Source organism: Nyctibius grandis, chromosome 5 (genome assembly GCF_013368605.1).
Source record: "Nyctibius grandis isolate bNycGra1 chromosome 5, bNycGra1.pri, whole genome shotgun sequence".
In the NCBI taxonomy this organism is placed as follows: Eukaryota; Metazoa; Chordata; class Aves; order Nyctibiiformes; family Nyctibiidae; genus Nyctibius; species Nyctibius grandis.
In genome coordinates, this window is record NC_090662.1 from 2441416 (window position 1) to 2467048 (window position 25633).

At 47.1% G+C, this 25633-nt stretch overlaps 1 protein-coding gene across 1 annotated transcript in view; it reads right to left on the reverse strand.

Moving 5' to 3' along the window:
* LRGUK (leucine rich repeats and guanylate kinase domain containing) overlaps positions 1–9415 on the reverse strand; it is a 59132-nt gene extending 49717 nt beyond the window's left edge. The window contains exons 1-6 of the mRNA XM_068402007.1: positions 9206–9415; positions 7950–8057; positions 7217–7298; positions 6013–6113; positions 5185–5266; positions 1209–1333 (exon numbers count right to left, since the gene is read on the reverse strand). Of these exons, the coding sequence (XP_068258108.1) occupies positions 1209–1333; positions 5185–5266; positions 6013–6113; positions 7217–7298; positions 7950–8057; positions 9206–9415 (708 nt within the window). The remainder of the gene's footprint in view (positions 1–1208; positions 1334–5184; positions 5267–6012; positions 6114–7216; positions 7299–7949; positions 8058–9205) is intronic.
* Positions 9416–25633: the final 16218 nt, after the last annotated feature.

Genomic DNA, 25633 nt, shown 5'->3' on the forward strand with positions numbered 1-25633 from the left:
ATTTCTATGTATAGTTTTTTGGTACTCATTTTTAAAATCCCATTAAATACTTTAAAAATTATTATTACAAAGTAAAACCTATTAAGAAGTAGCTTGTTGTATTTTATAGCAACTGAATTGCATTAAAAATAGTTTTTGCTTGTGTTTCTTCAAGAAGGATGTTGAGGTGTTGGAGCGAGTCCAGAGGAGGGCGACCAAGCTGGGGAAGGGTCTGGAGGGTCTGACCTACGAGGAACGGCTGAGGGAGCTGGGGTTGTTTAGCCTGGAGAAGAGGAGGCTCAGAGGTGACCTTATCGCAGTCTACAACTACCTGAAGGGAGGTTGTAGTGGAGTGGGAGTCGGCCTCTTCTTCCAGGCAACTAGCGATAGGACAAGAGGACACAGCCTCAAGCTTTGCCAGGGGAGGTTCAGGTTGGACACTAGGAAGCATTTCTTCTCAGCAAGGGTCATTAGCCATTGGAAGGGGCTGCCCAGGGAGGTGGTGGAGTCACCATCTCTGGAGGTGTTTAAGAAAAGCCTGGACATGGCACTTAGTGGTCTAGTTGACATGGTGGTGTCAGGGCAATGGTTGGACTCGATGCTCCCAGAGGTCTCTTCCAACCTGATTGATTCTGTGATTCTGCGATATCTTGATGCAAAGCTGGCAATATAAAGCTTCCAATCTCATTAGAAAATCCTTAAAAATTAAACAAAGATCCTTTAATAATATATTAGATTTGCATACTATCTTGACTTGTTTTCTAAAATGAATGCAGACTTCTCAGTCCTTGCTTCTCCCTCTCCTCTCCTAGCTCACTGCTATCATGAACACAACTTTATGAGGAAATGTACCTTTTAAAAAAAAAATCTTCATTGTTTGTATTGTGGGACTTGCATAGTATGTAACTCCTTACACATCACTTAAGCAACAACAAAACCTACCCAGAGCAAATGCAAAATATCTTTGGAAAAATTCAAAACCTGTCTGGAGAAGGCGCTGAGCAACCTCCACTGAAGCTGGCTCGGCTTTGAGCAGGAAGCTGGACCAGGTGACCTTCACAGGTCCCTTCTAACCTCTATCATCCTATGATCCTGTATTAATAAAAAAATGTGTCCAGTTTTACATCTATCTCTGAAAATTTGTTATGTAAATACCTTCACATTTATTAAGGCATTAATATATTTATAAAAGACAGACAGGAAAACAACGAGAATTAATTCTTTCTTACCAGATTAAGTATTGTGATAGGTAAATTCTCAAGGCCACTGATTGCAATGAGTCTGTTGTGTGACAGACTAAGATGAGTCAGACTGCGACACTTCTCCAGTCCTCTTATCTCCTCGATATTATTAACTATGCAGAGGTTTTTGCATTTAAGGAAAATAACTGAATACAAAACCTTAGCAATAATTAGTAGCTAAATTAGCTAATGGAACTGAATTTTATGGTATGGGGAGCTGGACATCAAACGCTTCATGCTAAGGAGTTCAAAATCCCAGCTGCTCACACCCATCGCTATTCTGAAACTTACTGCCTCCTCGTTTGACTGACACAGCTTTTTGTGGGGCTGTAGGACAAGTGACACTGATCCAGCTAGAAATATCCTCCCCTCCTTTTTGGAGGGGCTTTTAACTCTGATGATTGTTTCTGTGACCTGGTTTACAGGGCAGCCCTTCAAGCTGGCATAACTGGGCTGATGGCAAACCAAGGAAGTAGTGGAAATGGGGGAACAGGAGTGTGGGGAAGAAACTACTTCTGCCAGCATCTTGAAAAACTATGCTGTAAATCTTTGGTCTTCTCATCAGATGCATATGTGCAGGCTAACACATAGGGGTCTTTATGTCTTTGACTTTAAGTGGGCACCAGTCACGTTAGGTCAGCTGTAGAATACAGGCACATGGCTCAGTCACCAGAGGAGAGTGTGATCCTTTTACATTAACAGAGTACTTAACATGGCTCCAAACTGACCTTGGCCTCTAAGCATTATAGACAAATTATCCAAGTAATAACAGATGATAGTACTATATGGGGCTATTTCACTCTAAATTATACCTGTTCTATACTGGCCATCTGTACTGAAAGGGGAAAGTGTATTTTAAATTAACATTAAACTCAAAAGCAGCAGTAAAAGTAGTTAGGATTCCTCTCAGCAAACTTCAGCATTAACATAACTACCCAGGCTCTTTAAACAAAGCATGTTTCCTTTGACAACAAACTATCTCAGATTGCTCTCTTACAATGGGATGATCTGCAGAGCTACCTGACTCTGTACCTCTCTACTGTACCGAAATCAGATAACTCTAATCCAGGCACCTAATTGTTTGGTGACTGAAAGTAGGCAAGAGGAATTGCACTTGTATTGTAAATGTCCAGGCTGGAACCAGTTACACAAAAACCCAAGAAATATAACCGAAAAAAATAGCCAGAACAGGCAGGACAGAGAAATGCCTTTAGGTAATCACAGAAGAAAACAGTTTTAATTGACTTGAGAGAATAAACTCTGCCTGCAGCGAGTTTTCATTCATGTTTCTAGTCTTACCAGGCAGCGGACAAATTGTGAGGATTTGTTTCTCAGTCTGAATGACATTGTAAGCAAACAAAATGTAAGCTTAGCCAGGGATAATAGAATACTGTTTAATAACTGTGACTTAACTCTGTTTTTTCCTAACTGCATTCCTACATAGGGACTTAATTATACGCTACCCAAGTTCTACACTCACAGGCCTAGATGGGGAAGGAGAGGAGGAGAAATGAGCTAGTAAGCACAGATTTATCTTTTCATAGGCACCTCACACTAGGCTGTCTCTGTCATTTTAGAAAAGAAACCAAAATCATGGAATCACAGAATCACAGAATGTCAGGGATTGGAAGGGACCTCGAAAGATCATCTAGTCCAATCCCCCTGCCGGAGCAGGATTGCCTAGACCATATCACACAGGAACGCGTCCAGGCGGGTTTTGAATGTCTCCAGAGAAGGAGACTCCACACCCTCTCTGGGCAGCCTGTGCCAGTGTTCGGTCACCCTCACTGTAAAGAAGTTTTTCCTCATATTTATGTGGAACCTCCTGTGTTCCAGCTTGCACCCATTGCCCCTTGTCCTGTCAAGGGATGTCACTGAGAAGAGCCTGGCTCCATCCTCATGACACTTGCCCTTTACATATTTATAAACATTAATGAGGTCACCCCTCAGTCTCCTCTTCTCTAAGCTAAAGAGACCCAGCTCCCTCAGCCTCTCCTCAGAAGGGAGATGTTCCACTCCCTTAATCATCTTCGTGGCTCTGCGCTGGACTCTCTCTAGCAGTTCCCTGTCCTTCTTGAACTGAGGGGCCCAGAACTGAACACAATATTCCAGATGCGGCCTCACCAGGGCAGAGTAGAGGAGGAGGAGAAATCATCCATAGGCACTGATATTTGACAGATATTAATTTATTTGCATACAATCTGTGACTGCTTCTCTTTCAAGAAGAAAAAGTTTTGGCAAGAAAAAAATATTGTTTAAGCCATAAGCATCAATATGAGGCAGCAAACTGCTCAGCACCAAAAAACTAATACAATCAGTTTTAGTTTAAATGAATTTAATGACTCGCTACAATGCTTTGTCAGGTATTATTGCCCAAGCTGTCTCCCTTTCTGGTTTGGGCAGTTTCTTCCTTGAAAACTCATTTATAAACCTGTCAGGTGTGCTTGTGTGTGCATCTGTCAGAAAAAAAGTAACAATGACCTTACCATCTGCATCACAATTCACTTAAATATGGTAAGAAATGCTTAGTTACTGTCAACAAAACATGCAGGCCAAACATTTCTGCTACTGCATGATATTTAATATAGTATTTTCATTTATGATTACAAAGAACAGCTTGTTTTGTCTGCCATGTCTTCAGCGAGGAGTGCTTGACATGGGTTAGGAACAGTGCCACTTTGCTATTCTAAATTCTGCACTCATTTTCCTCTATTTCAGAGGGTCCTGTTGCAACTGTGTGCATGAAACAGCTTTTCTCCCCATTTCAATGGTGTCTTCATTGATGAAGAAATTGAAGACAGCACGCTGCTGCATTGAAACCAAATGAAAAAATACTGATTCAGATCCACAATACAAATCTCTGATCTTTGTTCCTTTTCTTTTTGCCGTATGGCTTTTGCTCTGTGATAGAAAATTAGAATTGCAAAGGGATAGTGTCTCAGTGACGTTTTCTGACAAGAATAATGTCACCTGCACACCTTGCAAAAATGTGTGAATAATGTAACCTGGACACCCTGCAAATGCTTTATCTGCTCCTACATGATAAAGGCATTGTATTAATATCATTTGGTAATGAGCTACTTCGAGGACAAGAGACAGAGAAAAAACTGCAACGGCCTGCTGTCTTCTCCTTTTCAGAGAGCAGAAAACCAAGATGCAATTTATGAGGCAAAGAGGAAAGGTTCACGAGCCCTCGGGAAGCAATTGTAAGTAAGGCAGCATGTCAATGTGAAACTCCAGAAGACCTTTCAGAAAACCACAGGAGAATCTTCAGGGAGACTAAGAGGACTATGGAGAGCCTTGGAGAAGTAAGCAATGAAGAAACTTAATCTGCAGGTTCATATTGATCTGATTTCTGCCAGAACAGTGTTTCTAATCCCACAAACTGGGTACCACAGCAAGAACGTGGAAGGTGGGGAGCAGAACCCCTCTGCTCTGTGTACCTCCCTCAGCATACTACAGTAAGTTTTCTCTCACTTAAAGACTCTCTTCATTGTCATTAAACAGCCTTGTCCTCCACAGAGCTCTACAGTCCCTGCATAATTAGCTATGTCTTAAAATGAAACAACATGCATCTTTTTCATTTAAGGGAGCTTCGTGTTCCAAGCTGATTTCCTATTAACCTTTCTTATATAAAAATACTGGGATTATTTATTACCTCTGCCATGCAAAGACAGTGTGACATGTCACGTTGTCAGTTTTACATGATGCAAAGTGGAGGGGTTTTTTTGTTCCTCTAGCAGGCTAATACCTTACCTGTATACACAAACACCTTTAACACCAGGCATGCTTAAGCAAATTAAGATCTGTTTCACCACCAGAATTACAGGGTTTAATCTTACTTCTAAAGACAAAACTGACATGAAGGGAAAATACAAAGAAAACAGGTATCTATTTGAAGCAAACAGCTATTCAGAAAGCAAACAAGCAACTTTTCTCCCATTCAAGTTTGCATAAAGGATACAATCCAGCAAGAGTTTAGTAAGTGACTGGTATGCTGACAAGTCTTGCATTTTAGATATTTGATTGTATGAAAAATCTACTTCCTAAAGAAAAAAGGAGACAGAAAGTTACTTTTTTTCCTTCAGCACTTGCAGCTGTCTTGTGAAACTAAACGGCTGTCACATTAAACTTGCAATCGAGGGTGTGGAAGAAATAAGATCATTAATAATGGGACATAAACAGAAAAGGTCTTTTTTATGACACATAGAATTCACGTTTTGAGAACTTCCAAAATTATACTTTATTCCAACAACATTATCATTAATGGCCTTGTAATTATGCACACATATTAAAAAACGTAACAGAGAAGACAGAGAAATACATGAAGGTCGTATTTCAAAACAACCTCCTGCTTTTTATAACCCAAAGTGGGCAACAAGAGAACAACAGCAAAGGGAAGACTAGCACAGAGCTACACTTTAAGTATGTGTCACACAATAATGACTGGCACCAGTCAATTTGAAAGGCAAGAACTGATCCCACTAAAGGTCTGACGAATTCAGCAAGCAAGGAAAAAATTCTGGCTATATTTACCTCTGGCTAGAGCAGTTAGCTGTACAGTACACCTTCCCATGGCATGCCAAAGTTCAGAGTGTGAAAGAAAATAAGACTGAAATATGCAGTGTAAAATACCCAAACATTTGGAAAAGCTATTAAAATGTCAAATGATGTAAAAAAGAAGAATAAGGCATAAAAATTCGCTTTTGCACATGTCCTAATACAATGTCTAAATTAGATTTAGGAAACCGTTTTGAATTTAAATCTGTAAAATGCATTTTTTGTAACTTACCTTGAGATTTTTAGGTGGTTTAAAATCAAAATATGTAGTCAATTCATTGTTGGAAGCATTCAGTTCCAGTAAGTGAGGCATGTGACTGATACAAGAAAGATCTAGTAACAAAACAAAATGTCAAATCCTGTACATGAATGCGTAGGTAAATGCAGAGATCGTCATGTTAAAATGTGATAATTATGTCCAATAGCAATCAAGAATCAATTTGTAATTACACATTCATAAACCAATGTTTGAAATGCAGAAATCAGATATATTAACACCTTCTACTGGAAAAACATGGCTTCTAAACCAAGAAGAATAAATATTCAAGTTCCAGGGGGGGTTGGAACTAGATGATCTTTAAGGTCCCTTCCAACCCAAACCATTATATGAGTCTATGATAAGTTCCACACTAAATTTCCATTATGTCAACTGATTTGTCTGTAAGCCAGGATATAGTTTTATATTCTAGCTACCTCTACAATGACAGAGAGACTCCCCCTGTCCTAAGTTATTAATTAGTGGAGAATAGTATTTAGGCCACTACTGAAGACTAAATGACTAGTTGCAATGGAAAAGTCCCTGCTCTGTTCAGACCTGCCTTCACAAACTGTTAGTAAAATGAGCACGGAGAAGTGCTGCCTTACAAAAGAGCTGCTATTGTTGGACTCCAGCACCTCAAGTGAAATGAACTTGAAAAAAATAATGCAACAGGCTGCCATGAAAGCTTATTCCTTTTGCTGTTAAATTAAAAAAATGAGTTGGTGAGTATGAGGGAGAGAAGGAGTAGAAGATGGTGGAGTTTACCCCAGTCTCCATTTGTTACCTTCTAAATCCAGGATATAATTTTTACATTTTGTAACCAATGGGAAACCTTAACAAAGGAAAGCCCAAGGCTGGGAAAACTGTACCAGATGTAACTTTAAATATTATGACATTTGCACATGTAAAATCTCAACCTTAACCTTGTATTGACGTGCTTGCTTGCATTTTATCTTTGGATAATAAACTGGACAATAATCTCCATGTTTCCAGCTGTCTGAGTGGTCCATACATCATTCTCAAGAAGATTTAACCATCGCCTCATTCTGTAGAGCTGGAGTAGTTACACCATTAAAATGTAGACCAGGCTTTGTGATATTAAACTACATGGTACAGTGCATTTCTCATCTTAAATATTTTCACAATCCAAGAATTTACTCATGTATTTACTACATACCATTAATTTTATTATATGAAAGTTCCAGCTTCTGTAGGTGAATGCATCTGGAGAGAATGTTAATGTCACTTAACTCACGACCCTGGAAAAATAAAGCAAAGAGACTTTAATAACTAGCTGTATAAATTCAGCTGCTCTCCCAAGAGATACACAGTAGCAGGAGACATTGAAGAGATGCCCCAAGGTCCCTCCAGCTGGATGTGTCAGAACAGGATGACATATACAGAAAGTGATGTTAGACCTGCAGACCAACCACGAATGGAGAAAATGTCAAAAGAACACTTAAAAACACAACCAGGATAGATAGCTGTAGCTAGGAAAAATGCCAGAAAAACAAGACTGCATAGAAAAGGGAGCAGCAGCAAGTAATCTTTAAAAAGACACAACCATTTTAACTTTCTGAAGGGACAATGAATGCAGCATTCTCAGGTATTTAGCATGTTTCTCCTCCAGCTGACTGAAGCAGGACGATACATTTTCACTCCTGAAGACTGGGTAAGGAAAAATCTTACTGCTATTGCTACTAAGTGAAAAAAACAATACCAATATGGCAGTTGTCAGCAGGAGCCATGCTGTGTCTTGTCAAAAGTCCCATGTATGTGAAACAGCATTGACAGGTAGAGACAAAAATCTGCCTCTTGAAATTTTTTTACTAGACCAACTATTTGCTGTTAAAAAAGGGAAACCTTTGAGCAAGAAGCACTTTGCATTGATGTTCTTTGCTTATACTTACTGAAAGTGACAGATTAAGATAAACGTATTCGGTACCAGGGGCTGAGCGCCCCAGCTCGTGGAGTCCCTCAGCCACAGTGTCTTCATCCAATACTCCATCAAACTGATCCTAGAAAATACCAGAAAGGGGAACAGGGAGAGGAATGGATTAAGGGGAGATTTATGAAATTAAATTCCACACTTGGTACAATCTGGGGGCTGCTTGGGATGCAACTGGGAACAGAGCTTAATAAAAGTCCTCAATCAAAAGTTGCTTTCAGTGCTCTATCACCCTACTAAGGCATTACACATCAGGAAAAATGATGAATACAGCCCTCAAAACAGCTAAATAGAAACACGTCACATACTAGCTCTATACATTTGAAAAGGTTCAACAGGTTTTTGTTGGGATTTTTTTTTCACCTCTAGTTTAAATGTACAGCTCTAAACAGGATCTGTTTCCAGAGATGTTGAGCCATGAAACTCACACTGGTTATGGATGTTAACATCTCAGCAAATCAGCACTAACATAACCCCAGTGTTGTACCCCAATATGCACATTATTGGAGGCCCTTTAAATGTGTTCAGCATGAGCAGCTAGAGCTACTCTTCAGAAAACAATCTTTGCCAAAGAGGGTACTTGACAGATGGCACTAATGAACCACTGCGTAGGTTTAATGAGAAAATAAGCCAATGGTTTGTGAAATTCCTATAAGCTTGGAGAAGTCACACAACAATTGCTAATCTAGGGACCAAGATAAATAATGTTTCAAATGGTAATCATCTAAATTATAGCACCTACATGTTATAGCAATGGAGACTACAGATGCATTTCCACTAGGTAAAAACACGAGGTGATAGGGCTGTGGCAGTGGACACTTTAAAGCCCAGCAGAGCAGGGAGAAAAAATTAACTTGGGCCCAGGAGCTTATTGAATCTCAGGGCTGGGCCTATAAAAAGGAAAGGGGTTTAATTTGGCCATCCGTATGCCAGCTTATCCTTAGTCTTTATACAGCAAGGAGAGAGAGGGGCAATCCAAAACTATCCTGGACACCACAGGGACGAAAGGGACCCTAAAAAAAGGCAGAAATGAGAGGTGAGGGGAAACACACCAAACCAACCTTTCCCATCTTTGGGGAAATGAGAAATCACTCCCTGGTGCCCCATCGACTCCCCCTTCTTTCACCCACAACCACACTGAGTGATGAGGGGGCAAAGGGCTGTTCCCTCACAAGCACCCCCCTCCCCACACAGCGAGGGGGAGGCACTGAGCTGAACCTCTGTGCTCTGCGACTCCTCTTCCTCTTCGTCACCCTCCTCCTGCTCGTCCTCTTGGTGAGGCAGGTTGAGCTGTGGCTGCTGCAGGCTGGGCCTGTCCTGGGACAGTTCCCCGGGGAACCCCTGGGAGGGGTGCTGCGGGGGCTCCTGAGGAGGGGGAAGCAGCTCCCCGAGGCTGCCCTCTCCCCCGTTCTCCTCGTCCTCCGCCATGAGCTGTAAGAAGGAGCGAGGACGCGGAGGGAACTGCGCTATGGATGCTTCGACTCCAGCTCCCTCCCCATCACCCCTCCGAGCAGGCCGCCGCCATCTTGTTTGCGCTCCCGTTGTCGTGGAGACGGGAGAGGCGCCGCTCCCCTGCGGGGGAGGAGATTCGCGCCCGCCAGCCAATAGGAAAGCGGCGGGCGGAGCGGTGCAGGATGGGAGTTGTAGTGCTCCGCGCGGGGCGGCCGCAGAGCATGCTGGGAGTTGTAGTCCGCCTCCTCGGCGGCCTCCTCGGTCGGTGCTCCCGGCTCGCAGAGACGCTTGTGTGGCCCCAGTGAGGCCGCACCGGGAGTAACTGTGTGCAGTAAATGGTGTCCTGGGGTGCATGAGGAAGAGTGTGGCCAGCAGGTCAAGGGAGGTTCTCCTGCCCCTCTACACGGCCCTGGTGAGGCCACACCTGGAGTAACTGTGTCCAGTTCTGGGCCCCCCAGTTCAAGAAAGACAAGGAACTACTGGAGAGAGTCCAGCAGAGGGGTACGGAGATGGTCAGAGGGCTGGAGCATCTCTGCTACGAGGAGAGGCTGAGGGAGCTGGGGCTGTTCAGCTGGAGAAGAGCAGACTGAGGGGGGATCCTATCAATGCTTACAAATACCTTAGGGGTGGGTATCAAGGGGATGGGGCCAGACTCTTCTCAGTGGTGCCCAGTGACAGGACAAGGGGCAATGGGCACAAGCTGAAACATGGGAAGTTCCATCTGAATATGAGGAAAAAACTTCCTTCCTTTGAGGGTGCCAGAGCACTGGCACAGGCTGCCCAGGGAGGGTGGGGCGTCTCCTTCTCTGGAGATATTCAAACCTGCCTGGATGTGACCCTGAGCAACGTGCTCTGGATGACCCTGCTTTGGCAGGGGGCTGGGCTGGATGATCTCCAGAGGGCCCTTCCAACCCCAACCAGTCTGAGATTCTGTGATTTGGTGATTCTGTGAAGCCACCGCATCCCCCCTCGCGCAGCCCCTCTTCTTTTTTTCCCCGCTCTTCCAGTGTGTTTGCCTCCATTTGTGTGTTCCAGATCAGGATGCAAAGTCAATACTGTTAGAGAAATAATCTTCAGGGCACTGTTATCCAGCCACAAAGCCTCAGGCCAAAATGGGCTCTGTGCAAGATGGGGATGGGGACACACCAAGGCTCACCTGGTGCAGCTCCTTATAGGTGACATAGATGTCCAGGAGGTGCTGCTGGCCCAGCCAGCCCTTGATGTGGTCGAACCAGGAGCTGTAGTGCACTGGGGGGAGGCGGGGCGTGATGGGGGGCCCTGCAGCCGAGCCCTAGCACCCTGGGGACCCCCGGTCCTTACCTGTGCCCTCGAGGAACTGCATGAGGGAGGTGTCAAAGGAGCTGGGGTTGAGCAGGAACTTGGCCAGGTGGTGGAAGTGGTAGAAGCAGATGGCAACATCCTTGGGGTTCCTGGCCATGTAGATCACAGCGGGGGGACGGTGTCAGCCCCACAGCCAGGGGGATTCTGCTCTGCCTCACTCAGAAAGCCCCCAGCAATTACCCTGGCTGCAGGAAGCCCTGTGGGCACAGGATGCCCCAGCGGGGACCCCCAAACTGTCCCAGCCCCCCCTCAGCTTGGCCTTGCTCAGCAGCACCATAACAAGAATAAGGGCTGTGCAGAGAGTCTGTGGCCCTGATTTCCAGTCAGCTGTTTTAGTCACAGGCCAGTCTGAGTTATCCTAGTTTTTGTCTGGGAGGACTGGTGACATTGATAATCTCAGCCATCTGCTGGTGTGGGGGTCTGGGGCTGTTTGAAATGGTGAGGTAATGTGTTTCCTTAAGAAAAAAGTACAGTTTCAGAGCTGGTGGAAAAATCTATATAATTTTGCTGGAAACATTTGGGAAATAAGAGATGAAGCTGTCACAGTGGGGGAAAGTAAAATGACAGCTTTTGAAATATCTTTGCTTGTTGTCCTGTTTTTTTATCACCACAAAGGCCTGACTGGTTCCACAGTCGGGCTCGTGGGGTGCGTGGACCGATTTCGGCGCGCAGACAGCCCGTGGGTGAGGGCTGCTGGAGCAGGTGCTGGTGCTGTGAACTCTCCAGGATGATGGTTTGTTTAGCCCTGCAAAGCACTGCTGCACTGTGTTGAAATTACTGATTTGTTGGCATTCCTGTTTGAGGAAATCGAAAGCTTATCACACCGTGTTTCAGGGGGAGAAATAAAAATCCCCAATTGTAGCCAACAACAAGCTTTGGGCCACAAAAAAGTCTTACGGATACCAATCCACTCAATATAAACGTTAAGTGAAGCTGCTAAAGATATCTGAGTTTTGTGTAAATGTGTTTTGTGATTAGTTGAGTTGTGCACAGTAAACTCTTAGCTCCAGTCGTGCCCTGTGGCAGCGAGTTCCACAAGTTCATTCGTGCAGAGAGAAAAAAGACAAAGTTACTTGTCTTCTCTCATTTTACGCCTCTCCCATTCCCAGCCCATCATCTACCTTTCTTCTTACATTGCAGAACACGGTCAAATGACAAAATAAAGACAAAATAAAGGAGAGGAGGAAGAGAAGATCTGCCAGGACATCTCCAAGCACAGGTCACTGCGAGATGAATGTGGGGAGAGCACTGTGGCTCATGGTAAAACAATTTAGGGTTGGGGACGGGGTTCCTGGTGATTGCAGAGGGTGTCCAGCATGGGTCATGACAGCCAGGTAAACCTTGAGAGTCTTGTAATTCTGGGTTTCAGCATCACATAATTGCCTTCTCTGTGTTCGTAAAATGACACCCATTTTCAGCTGCAATGGCTATTGCTTAAAAAAAATAAAGAGAGGAAGATATAAAAACTCCTTATGGACGTTACCCACTGACTTTTATCTTTGTGCTTCGGGGAAACATTATGATAACTGCAATAAAGCTACCCCAAATTACCTTCCTTCATTATCTTGCTGGCCATAAATGTTAAAACCCTTAATGAGATTTACTCCTTTTCCACTCAGCACCCCGTGCTTCCTCCCACAGCCCTCTGGGCACAGCGCCTGCCCTGTGAAGGCTCTTCTCCAGATGGTGCATGTCTAGGACTGTGTTCAGGGACGAGCAGCAAAGGCAATAGCTGGAGAGCTCGAGAAAAGATGGAAAATCCTGAAAAGGAAGGAGGGATGTATGTTTCGGGAGGCTTTGGATTTGTTGTGATCTAGGAGAATAATTTCTGAATCATCAGAGCTACAAAGCCAAGCAGAAGCTGCTTGAAGACAGCAGCTACTTGCTCCCTATTGGGGTGCCGTAGCTGTTTCAAGCTTTCATGATATCTAGGATATTCCCTTTCTCAAAACCACACCATTTTAGAGTCTGCATCTGCAGACTTCACCTTCTGCAAACCGGGGAAGTCACTTTTTGATGTGAACCCTGCGCTCCCCAACTGCAAGATTATCAGCGCCCGCTTTCCTCCTGCACTGGGACTCCCTGTGACCACAGGATGTGGCTGTCAGCCACCACATGCCCTCCTGAATAAAAGAGGAAACTTTTATTCCTCTAGAATAAAAAGAACCTTTTATTCTAGATCACAAACCTTTTATTCTAGATCACAACTTCGGCTGAGTCTGACATCCTGTGACCACACAAGCAGGAGCACCCTGCCAGAAACACCTGCAGCAGCAGAGCCCTACCAGGACCTGGTGCTGCTCATGTGGCTTTCCTGTCACTCAGCTGATGGCTGTTGGAGACTCGGGGCAGAAGGGGATGACTTTGGAGCCTTGCGATTGTTCCAGAGGCTCTGTCACCTATGGTGGGTGGCAGTGACAGCCACCAAGTGCAGATACTGCCTGGTTTGTGGGGTGCACGGAGTGTGTGGTAGGACAGGGAATACCACTATAGCCCATGCAAAGCACAGTAGTAACATCTGTCTGTGGCTGGGCTTAAATCCCTTTGGATTTGTTCTGGGCAAGAACAACCCCATGTACCAGTACAAGCTGGGGGCAGACCTGTTGGAGACCAGCGTAGGGGAAAGGAACCTGGGGGTCCTAGTGGACAACAGGATGACCATGAGCCAGCAGTGTGCCCTTGTGGCCAAGAAGGCCAATGGCATCCTGGGGTGTATTAGAAGGGGTATGGTTAGCAGGTCAAGAGAGGTTCTCCTCCCCCTCTACTCTGCCCTGGTGAGGGCACATCTGGAATATTGTGTCCAGTTCTGGGCCCCTCAGTTCAAGAAGGACAGGGAACTGCTAGAGAGAGTCCAGCGCAGAGCCACGAAGATGATTAAGGGAGTGGAACATCTCCCTTCTAAGGAGAGGCTGAGGGAGCTGGGTCTCTTTAGCTTAGAGAAGAGGAGACTGAGGGGTGACCTCATTAATGTTTATAAATATGTAAAGGGCAAGTGTCATGAGGATGGAGCCAGGCTCTTCTCAGTGACATCCCTTGACAGGACAAGGGGCAATGGGTGCAAGCTGGAACACAGGAGGTTCCACTTAAATATGAGGAAAAACTTCTTTACGGTGAGGGTGACTGAACACTGGCACAGGCTGCCCAGAGAGGTTGTGGAGTCTCCTTCTCTGGAGACATTCAAAACCCGCCTGGACGCGTTCCTGTGTGATATGGTCTAGGCAATCCTGCTCCGGCAGGGGGATTGGACTAGATGATCTTTCGAGGTCCCTTCCAATCCCTAACATTCTGTGATTCTGTGATTCTGTGGATGCATGGACATATAGTCTTTTTTTTTTCTGTCCAGCACTCTGCCTTTGCAACCTGGAAGCCAGCCAGATGCCTCGCTATTCCCCAGGCTCGGCATGGGCAGGTTAACATCAAATGAGTGGTGAGCAGATGGGTGGCGTGAAGGCAGCTGAGATGCTCGGATTAGCGTGCAGTAGGCTTACGGGAAGATACTTGCCCGAGCTCTAAGCTTTCCAAGAGGCAAAGGCCACACGTAATCAAATTAATAGCTAGCTGGGCAGCTTGTCCGTGTAAGATGGGGCTGGAGATATCAGGGGAACAGATGATAGGAAAAGGGCAGGTCCGAATACAGTTTACATGAACTGCCATCGAGCTTGGAGCAGAGCCAGCAGGGCTAATGAGTTCTCAGCGTGGAAGTGTCCCAGAGTTTATTTCCTACCATCTGGAAAATGCCTGCCCTTCCACTGGGATTTGTGATGATTCAGACAGGAGAAGGGATTATTAAAACTTCAGAAACACACTTGTCCTCCCTCCCTGTCTCCCCCCTCCCACCCCATCTGTTTGGCTTGGCAGTGCAGGGACCGACTGCCTGCTCATGTGCTCCGAGATGAAATGACTCCTTCAAGACCCCTCTCCATGGGGGATGGCAACTGGAGTGAAATTACCCGTATGTATTTTGGGCTGGAGACAGATTGTTCCTGAATGGGGCCATTAAAAAAAGAAGCAGACTTTGGCAAACAAAATGCCTAGGTGGTAACGGTAATTTTGGTGGGCGCAGACAATAGTTGGAGTGGTGGGAAATGTCACCCCAGGTCCCCTCCTTCCAGTGCCACATCCCTGGTCCAGCACAGTACATCCAGCCTGGGGATTACTCAGGATGTGTTCTCCTTCCTTCGCAGAAAGGATGAAAAATTGAGCTTTTTCTTCCATAAATCACACAGTGCAAACTGCATGCTGAAAGCTAAGCATGGCCATCCCAAAGGGTCTAACACTGTCTGTCTTCCTCTGGGAGCCACATCCATTTTTATGCCTTGCCAAGGATTTGTGCACGTCCCTCTGCCTCCTCTTCAACCCTCTGTGCCCCCAGCAGCTGCCATCACATTTTACCTCCAGCTTCTCCATGGTGGGTACCATTTCCTGGCAGGGTTTGGTGTTTCCACCCCCAAAATGTTACCCTGCCCCCTGGTGTGCTTCATTCTTGTGCTCATCTGGCTGCTTCTGGAAAGCAAGGCTGGCCAGGAATGTCGCAGAAGCCATTCACAGAATCACAGAATCAACGAGGTTGGAAGAGACCACTGGGATCGAGTCCAACCATTGCCCTGACACCACCATGTCAGCTAGACCATGGCACTAAGTGCCATGTCCAGTCTTTTCATAAACACCTCCAGAGATGGTGACTCCACCACCTCCCTGGGCAGCCCCTTCCAATGGCTAATGACCCTTGCTGAGAAGAAATGCTTCCTCATGTCCAGCCTGAACCTGCATTCACTGACAGTTGCCCCATACCTCCATGGAGAAGGGTCAAATCTGAGGGGCCTTGCACGAAGTTGTGGGGTTTGGTTTTGTGCTGGTGCCTTTGTAGTTGTCAGGAGAGCGAGGTTTGGGGTTTAGCAGTAATTATGTATATGTAAATAATCTTCAAACACCACCCGCGAGCTGCTCTTTATTAACACTTCAGCAGGCGTTAGATCCAACTGGAGCCCATGTGCTGTGCAGGCAGCCTTCGCCACTGCGGGGCAAGCACGTGTCGGACCATGCTCTTCATCTCATCGCGTGTGTGGCACTGAGGGGGTGGTGGTGGAGCATGCGGTGATCTCAGCCTCCAGGGAAAGGGCTGTGCTTGCCTCTTCATGCAGCTCACCTACAAGCTGTCTGATGCCTTTGGTGCCTGTGCTGTTTGGAGATCTTCGTACCAGCACACCTTGCTCCTCTGCATCTGTTTGTCTCCAGCTCTCCCAGCTCACTGCATCACTTTTAGTCAAAATTTGGGGAGGCAAAGTTGCAGCACAGCTGCACGAGGAACCATTCTGTTGGGGTGAGCAGGCACAGATGGCTTGGGGGAGGAATCGTAGAACCATAGAATGGTTTGGGTTGGAAGGGACCTTAAAGATCATCTAGTTCCAACCCCCCCTCGCCATGGGCAGTAAAGAATTTCTTCCTAATATCTAATCTAAATCTCCCCTCTTTCAGTTTAAAACCGTTATGCCTTGTCCTGTCACTCCATGCCCTTGTAAAAAGTCCCTGTAAAAAGGAATGGGATAGAAAAGCCAGAGCACTGTGATTTCATGGACTCCCAATGGCCACCTGTGAACATGCAGGTCTGCAGGGTGTGGGGCTTCACATCATAACACGGCAACTTTTGTCCTAACAGCAGGAGCCCTTACTCACCAGAGTAGCCACTCTGGCCACAATGGGACATTGTACTGACTGCCTCGTCACGGCCACTGGATCTATGGAGGGGAGGGACCATCTGCCCATGTCACTGCAGAAGATCTGTCAGGTCCTGTATCACCATCTGTCTCCATATTTGACCCGTCATCTGTAAGGTGTCCCCTCCAGTCCCATGTTGTCATCTCTGTGCCCAGGCCACTCTTACTCAACCTTTCCCTTCTCTATGTCCTCCACATGGCAGGGGTGACCCCTCCATGGGAGTCGTTGGCTGTGCGCCCATGGACTTCTTGGTGTCCTCCCATCCAACCTCTGCATTGGGTAATGCTGACTCTCTTGATCCACTAAAGGGAGGGGGGAGGATGGCACAAGGGGTTGTCTCTGGTTGCCCAGAGCTTTTGGGCTAATCTACTCATGTTTAATGTATCATTAAAAACACAGGAGTTGTTCAAAGAGTGTCCTTCTTCTGTAATCAGCTGGGAAGGAGCTAATCATGCAGTTGACGGACTTTTACAGTTCCCCTAAATGCCTGGGCTGCTTCTCTTCCGAGTGGTTAATGAGCAACAGCTCAGTACACAGGCTGTTATTCACAGCCTCATCTGACACGTTCCTGCTCTTCATGTGAGAAGAGGGATTTCTGAATGTACCAAGGAGAGATAAATCTTCTAGGCCAATGTTTGATCAGGGGAAGAAGAATGGCTGGCTGGTAGCCAGAAGGGTAGGAGAAAGGGCAACCCACTTCACAGCCAGCCTGGCTCAGTGAAGCTCAGCGGTTTGAAGTAGATTCATCCCTCAAAATACATCTCAAAGAGCCCTCACTGCACCCAGCTTCTCAAGCTGAAAGCTCAAAGAAGAGGATGGAGTAGTTCAGGCAGGTGAGAAGTGACTCCAGCTGTGCTAATGAAGGCAAACTCGTTAATCTGCTGTTCCCTCATTGGGAAGGGGCTGATGTGGCACAAGGGGTGAGAGATGTTCCCCCAGACATTCAATCTCATGTTGCATTTCGAACGGTGCTTGGCTGTGGTGTGAAATGTTCCCCACCTTCTCCTGGCTCTGGAACAGCAAATACTGATATAAGCATTAAAAAAAAAAACCCTCAAAACCAGAACTGAAGCTCTAAATCAGCAGCTATTATCCTAATAAAACCTTCCCACTATTGACAGAGGGAGCATTTCATACTCAGAAGTGTTAACGGCAAACGCTGGCCTTAAATACATTGATTTACTATTCAATTATAAAAACAATCAGCTCCCAAATACATGCCACGACACAGATTTATGGGCAGCCCTAGCACTCCGATAGCTCTTTGCACTTGCAAAAGCCCCATGCAAATTCACTCGGTGATTCACCAAGAAGCACCAAGCAATAAAAGGACCCAGCTGGATGGAGGGAGGAAGGGGAAACCTGAAATGCTGCCTTGGTGCTCCTGAGCAGGAAGAGAAGCAAGGTATGAAGCAGGCAGCTTGCATGCTGCTCAAATCACTCCTAACCCAGCTTTGTAGGCCCTAGTTTTCATGGTGATGGGGCAGAGGTGTGAGTCAATTTGACACCTTCCCTTCAGCTTATAGAATCACAGAATCACAGAATGGGTTGGGTTGGAAGGGACCTTAAAGATCATCTAGTTCCAACCCCCTGCCACGGGCAGGGACACTTTCCACCAGACCAGGTTGCTCCAAGCCCCATCCAACCTGGCCTTGAACACTGCCAGGGAGGGGGCAGCCACAGTTTCTCTGGGCAACCTGGGCCAGTGTCTCACCACCCTCACAGCAAAGAATTTCTTCCTAAGATCTAATCTAAATCTCCCCTCTTTCAGTTTAAAACCGTTCCCCCTCGTCCTGTCATTCCATGCCCTTGTAAAAAGTCCCTCTCCAGCTTTCCTGTAGCCCCTTCAGGTACTGGAAGGTGCTAGAAGGTCTCCCTGGAGCCTTCTCTTCTCCAGGCTGAACAGCCCCAGCTCTCTCAGCCTGTCTCCAGAGCAGAGGTGCTCCAGCCCTCTGAGCATCTCCGTGGCCTCCTCTGGACTCGCTCCAACAGCTCCGTGTCCTTCTTCTGTTGGGGCCCCAGAGCTGGACGCGGCACTGCAGGGGGGTCTCACGAGAGCGGAGCAGAGGGCAGAATCCCCTCCCTCGTCCTGCTGTCCACGCTGCTGGGGATGCAGCCCAGGACACGGTTGGCTTTCTGGGCTGCAAGTGCACGTTGCCGGCTCATGGTGAGCTTCTCGTCACCCATCACCCCCAAGTCCTTCTCCTCAGGGCTGCTCTCAACCCATTCTCTGCCCAGCCTGTGTTTGTGCTTGGGATTGCCCCGGCCCACATGCAGGACCTTGCACTTGGCCTTGTTGAACTACCTTGTTATTCCTAGGGCTGTGTTATTGCTCTCCAGCCTGCTGGGAGCACAGCCAGCGTCCCTACACCAGTTCCCTGCAGCCAGTGGCTTGGGTTTACTCATTTCCCTTTCATCCCCTTGTGTTTCCTGGTGTACCTCCTGAGCTTTTCCACTGGGGAATTGCACGGGGCATGTGTTTGTGTCACATCAGAGCTGGCTGCCTTGAATTTGGAGAAGTCCCCATGTGGGGATGGCTGCCACCACCCTGTATGAGCAAAGTAATAGTCTTAAAATTCCTGGATGAGGGGTCAGAGGGGCTTGGGGAAGCCCAGGTCTCTCTCTCTCTTTCATTAGCTCCCTGTCTTTCTGACAGTCTGAGCCCGCTGGGGACTTCGCCCATGAGGCCAAGGGGGCAGTGTACCCCTCTCCTAACGTCTGTCCCAACCAGGAGATGATATCTCCCTTACTTCAGTCCAACACCCTGTCTGCATCCAACCCCTCATATCCCACAAACTCTGCTCTCCTCTGGTCCCTCACTGATGGTCGTGGCATGTGGCACCAGCTAGGGGACAAAAAAGGCACCGTGGGGGATCACAGGTGCCTTGAAGACTGTCCCTTTGTCTTAGGACAAAGGCTCTGACAGCCAGTCCTGCTGGAGCAGCACTGTAGATACCACGAGAGAGCTGATGTCTGGTTATTACAGAGCTGATGGAGTTGGCTGTATTCAGGATCACGAAGCCACTGCAATGTTGTGTCCCCCTGCGTGTCATTGCAAGGTGTGTTTAAGAGGACAGGGGGCCAACAAGCAGTACAGCTACTGAGGGATGGAGAGAGACCTGTGGAGAGGTATTTAATCTCCAGGCTGGTTCCTCTTGCATCTTCCCCTTGACAACCAGGAAAACGTGATCTGTATAACACAAATATCACCAGTTCTCCATCAGTCTCTCTCTTGTCCTGCTTGTGCCTGTCAGCGTCCAGCGACGGAGGGGGGACTTTGGAGCGAGAGTGGTGGCTTTGCCTCAGCTGGGTGGCAGAGGCATGAAAAATCACCGTGATATTAAGTAACCACAGGCCTTTGGAAGTGCTCAGCACCAGGGTGGGGATTCAGGCTGCTTCCTATTTCTCTTTCCTTTTCCCCAGACCCACTTTCACCTCTCCAGTTGCCAGAGCCACAAAGATGGCCGGGCACCACTGGCTGAGCACGCTGAGCTGTAGCAGCGGAGGGAGGGATTTGTCTGTGCCAAATGTATTTCATGCTGCAACTCAGTAGAGGAAATTACAAACACTGAAGTCCAAGGCCCTAACAGACCAATTTTCTCCGCTGATTGCCACTGTGCCTAAGCCTAACAGAGTAAATAATGAACACCGATGCAATGAACTTCCCAATAAATCGCTCCTGATGAATTTCACACAGGTCATCCAAAAGCAAATTTAATCATTATATGCTGGCCGCAGCTACCTCATTTTTTTTTTCTCCTGGCTCAGTTGTTAGATCTAATCAGCAAAGGAAGGAACAGAAAATAAAATAAAATGCCTCATTTCTGAGCACGCTCCCCATTCGATGCAAAAAGCTAAAACGTGAACTGCAGGGCACAGCTGCTCCAAGATGGTTTTGCACAGTAATGAGAGAGCAGGGCTGGGACACCAGGGACCATGGCCTGGAGAGCAACATTTGACTTCCCTGCATCTCGGTTTCCTTTCGAGTTTATCATCCATCATGCCTGTTTGGAGCACAAACTCCTCGGGGCAGAACATCCCCTGCTATGCACATACCCAGCAGTGGACATCCAGCCTTGCCCGAGGCTCAGGTTGCTGCTGTGATATAATTGATGTGGGTCACTGGGTATTTAAAGTGTGGTAGGATGAATCCTTGGGTAATAAATTCCTGAAATTCAAGCACAGTCAGATTTGTGGCCAAGGTCTGCAGTGATGGATGGAGAGGTTGTAGTGAAGTGGGAGGCGGCCTCTTCTCCCAGGCAACCAGCGATAGGACAAGGGGACACAGCCTCAAGCTTCACCAGGGGAGGTTCAGGTTGGACATTAGGAAGAATTTCTTCTCAGCAAGGGTCATTAGCCATTGGAAGGGGCTGCCCAGGGAGGTGGTGGAGTCACCATCTCTGGAGGTGTTTAAGAAAAGCCTGGACATGGCACTTAGTGCCCTGGTCTAGTTGACATGGTGGTGTCAGGGCAATGGTTGGACTCGATGATCCCAGAGGTCTCTTCCAACCTGGTTGATTCTGTGATTCTGTGATTCTGTAGTATGTTTCCACTATGGGAATTAATCCCCAGGACTAAGGATCAGCGTGCAAGCGGCCATTTGTGTGACTTCTTCATGTCTCAGCTCAGTAAAATGACTCTCTTTCCCCTGAAAAAAAAGCTCCCCACTTATCCCAGAGCAATAGAATCAACATTACTGCAATGCTAATTTCCTCTTGGCAGCTCTCCCCGGCTCCCTGTCTGAGTGCCCTCCCCTTTATTGCTATCTACGACATTCAAAAAGAAATTTGCAATTATGACTCATGCTAATAAAATAAAAACACAGCCAATAAAAGGCAAAAAAGAGACTCTCAGTGGAACAACTCCTCTGCAAACCTTTCCAGCCGGCACTGCCTGTGAATGGCCATGCTCATCACATGTATGAATCAGAGAATCATAGAATGGTTTGGGTTGGAAGGGACCTTAAAGATCATCTAGTTCCAACACCCCTGCCACGGCAGGGACACCTTCCACCATACCAGGTTGCTCCAAGCCCCATCCAACCTGGCCTTGAACACTGCCAGGGAGGGGGCAGCCACAGCTTCTCTGGGCAACCTGCGCCAGTGTCTCACCACCCTCACAGCAAAGAATTTCTTCCTGATATCTACTCTAAATCTAATCTTTCAGTTTAAAACCATTATTCCTCATCCTATCACTCCATGCCCTTGTCAAAAGTCCCTCTCCCGCTTTCCTGTAGGCCCCTTTCAGGTACTGGAAGGTGCTAGAAGGTCTCCCCGGAGCCTTCTCTTCTCCAGGCTGAACAGCCCCAACTCTCTCAGCCTGTCTCCAGAGCAGAGGGGCTCCAGCCCTCTGAGCATCTTCGTGGCCTCCTCTGGACTCAGTCTAACAGCACCATGTCCTTCTTCTGTTGGGGGCCCCAGAGCTGATTATGAGGTTGGGGGACCCATGCCATGAGGTTGGGGGACCCACGCCATGATATCCCTGGTGGGCTTTACCTATCTATCTGTCCATGCATGTGTGTGTACATACATATATTTGTATGTATATGTGTATAAGGTTTATATCATCCTTAATCAAGAGGCTGTCAAGAAGGAGGAGGCACTTGGGAGAGAATGAGCTGGCAACTGCTACGCAACTGCGAAAAGAACCGGAGCAATTTGCTTTACCTTCAACTTCTGCTATAGTGCCTGGCATAGGCTCCAAAATGGGGTGATAATTAAAACCCAGTAAAGATTATGAGGCCATAAAGAGGAAATTGTGAAACCCTCATGAACTTTTACAGCTCCCATGAAAATATTTCGTTTTGTGGTCTGGAGTATTTCCTTGTCTCTTTAAGCACCAAAGGGCCACGTCCATATAGTGATTACTCTCTAAGCGCTGGCAGAGCTGACAGCATTTCATGTAGCATTACAAAACAAAATCTCTAGGCCTTGTCCATAAACCGTTGTGTCCTGCAGGGTCATGTCAGGGCTGCAAAACTGCTTGTAGGCAAGAACTGGTGCAGAGAACAGAACTGGAGAGGTTATCTGTGTCTTGTAAGAGGCTTCACAGAATCCCAGAGTGGCTGGGTTTGGAAGGGACCTCTGGAGATCATCCAGCCCAACCCCCTGCCAAAGCAGGGTCACCCAGAGCACATTGCACAGGGTCACGTCCAGGCGGGTTTTGAATATCTCCAGAGAAGGAGACTCCCCACCCTCCCTGGGCAGCCTGTGCCAGGGCTCTGGCACCCTCAAAGGAAAGTTTTTCCTCATACTCAGATGGAACTTCCCATGTTTCAGTTTGTGCCCATTGCCCCTTGTCCTGTCTCTGGGCACCACTGAGAAGAGTCTGGTCCCCTCCTCTTGAAACCCACCCCTGAGGTATTTGTTAGCATTGATAAGATCCCCCCTCAGTCTGCTCTTCTCCAGCTGAACAGATCCAGCTCCCTCAGCCTCTCCTCATAAGGGAGATGCTCCAGTCCTCTGATCATCTTTGTACCCCTCTGCTGGACTCTCTCCAGCAGTTCCTTGTCTTTCTTGAACTGGGGGGCCCAGGGTTGTGAGGGTAAGTCGTGCTGTGCGTAGCTCAGATCTAAGATGAAGGGGGTTCCTGGGTCTTTGCATTGTTTACAACACCCTCGGGTAGTTTGTTCTCTTTTGGAAACCATCTTCCACTGTGAATGTGTTACAAATGCCCCATCTGTGTGACTGGGTTCCATAGGCTGGGATGGAGAACTTGTTACCAGAGAACAACACGCTGAAGAAAGGAAACATAAATGCTGGCAAGGAAGTGTTAGAAAGTTTCCCAAGGGCTGATCCTCTCAGGAGACTTGTGAGTCTGTTCAATCTATAAGAACTGCCAAACTCAGGGAAGCCAGAGCTTGCCAAATCTTCACAAGACCATGAGCACAAGGGGCTGTGTGACTTGGACAATACTCAAGAGGGTGGTGGCTGCTATGTGAAGAGTGCAGGATTACATAGATGCCTGGTGAGACAACATGCTCTGAGGGACCTTCCAAACACCTACTTAGAAGCCATTGGTGTGTCAGTACCACCCTCTTCTTCCAACCACCTTTGGGGTTGGCCTCCCAACTGCGGCTCCAGATGGGTCCTTATGCACGTGTGTGTGTGGACACTGTGAGTGGATAAGCCAACGTGTTGTCTGAATAGTTGTTTGCTATGAAACATAACAGCTTGACTCTACCCGCAATAACAGCTTAATGAACAAAAGGTGTTCCCAAAGGACCTTTCCCCCACCCACTCGATCCCTTATTAGTGAGAAAGGATTTGCAACAAACACCAACACACAAGCCAGACCCCTTGCAAGGGGACTCTCTTTTTCCAGGCAGGCTTGGTGCTGAAATAGCCCCCTCATTGCTCATACTGTCCATGTGCTTTGTAGCAAGCGGGTTGCTGCCACACCATTAGCACTACCTGGAAACACATATGCAGTGGGAAACTTACTGGGAGATGGTTTAGCAAAGCGTAACTGCACTGTGCAGAGGACAGTCCTGCTGAATATTTTGTGCTCTCTCTTGGAAAGCAGGAGGGAGAGTGGGTGATCTAAAAAATGACACATGCACACACAAAATCAGGTGCATTGCCTAAACATGAGCTATCTGGAGACCTCTGTGCTTCAAAATCGTTATCTTCATTGTGTATGTCATACTTCTGAAACACCTCTTGGCAAGAAAACACGGTGCATTCAAAAGCTACCTTTCTGGGGAAAAAAATACTCAGTAAGTATTTGTTCAGGCTGATGAGGATTCTTTCTGGTAGAATCTTCTTGTGATGGAGCAGGAAAGCTTCTGCAGCATATGTCAATGAGTGGCTGAAATAAGGCACTTAAGGTCTGGGTTCCTACATGCCACATGTAGGAGGAGGAGGGCAACCAAGCTGGTGAAGGGTCTGGAGGGTGTGACCTAGGGTCTGACCTACGAGGAATGGCTGAGGGAGCTGGGGTTGTTTAGCCTGGAGAAGAGGAGTCTCAGAGGTGACCTTATTGCAGTCTTCAACTACCTGAAGGGCGGTTGTAGTGAAGTGGGAGTTGGCCTCTTCTCCCAGGCAACTAGCGATAGGACAAGAGGACACAGCCTTAAGCTTCACCAGGGGAGGTTCAGGTTGGACATTAGGAAGCATTTCTTCTCAGAAAGAGTCATTAGACATTGGAAGGGGCTGCCCAGGGAGGCGGTGGAGTCACCATCTCTGGAGGTGTTTAAGAAAAGCCTGGACATGGCACTTAGTGCCATGGTCTAGTTGCCATGGTGGTGTCAGGGCAATGGTTGGACTCGATGATCCCAGAGGGCTCTTCCAACCTGATTGATTCTGTGATTCTGTGCTGCTCATGCCTTTCTCTGTGCTTTGTGCCCTTGGTGTGACCACTGTAATACACAGAGAGAACATAAACCCCCCTTGTGAAGGTCTGGACAGGACTGAGAGTCTGAAGGCTTGAGGAGAGAGATGCAAGCTAATTATATACTGTAATTACCTCAAGTGCAAACCCTTTTCTTTCCTCTACACCAGGCTCTAGGTAAGTCCCTGTATGTCACTGCCTCTCTTCTCTCCACAATCGTGCCACGGTGTTCTTGTGCCACACAATCCAGCAAACGCCTTCTCACATCTCAGGCCAATGCACAGACATGAGCTAGGGCTTTGTATTTACATCTGGCGGCGGCGTGAGGGACAATGTGAGGTGCAGTTCAAAGAAGAGTCTTTTAAATAGTTTGCTTTAGAAGCAAACGTATTCCCAAGTATGAAATTTTCTCAATTTCATGCAATCTGTCATGGCACCCACCAGCACAGCTGCTTGGTGGGTGGAAAATGGGGACTGCAAAACTTGAGATCAGCCATGTGAAGATGAGGCAGAGCCTCAGATTATTAAGCAATTGAAGACGAAAGGAATCAAAAATAGTCTGACATTAGGCCACAGCAGCCTAGTCTGAATTCAGAGCTCCTCACACATCCTTCTGTACCTCAAAGGGTCTGAAATCTGTCTCACATGTACCAAGCAGGTTCTTCACCTTCCTCCAAAGGTTGGATATGGGATAGCCTGCTCTCCTGTACCTACACTGCAGCACATGTCGATGTTTGAGCAGGTGAATACAGATCTCATGTGTTACCCAAGAAAGACCCCCACATCATCATCATACATGTTCCCGTG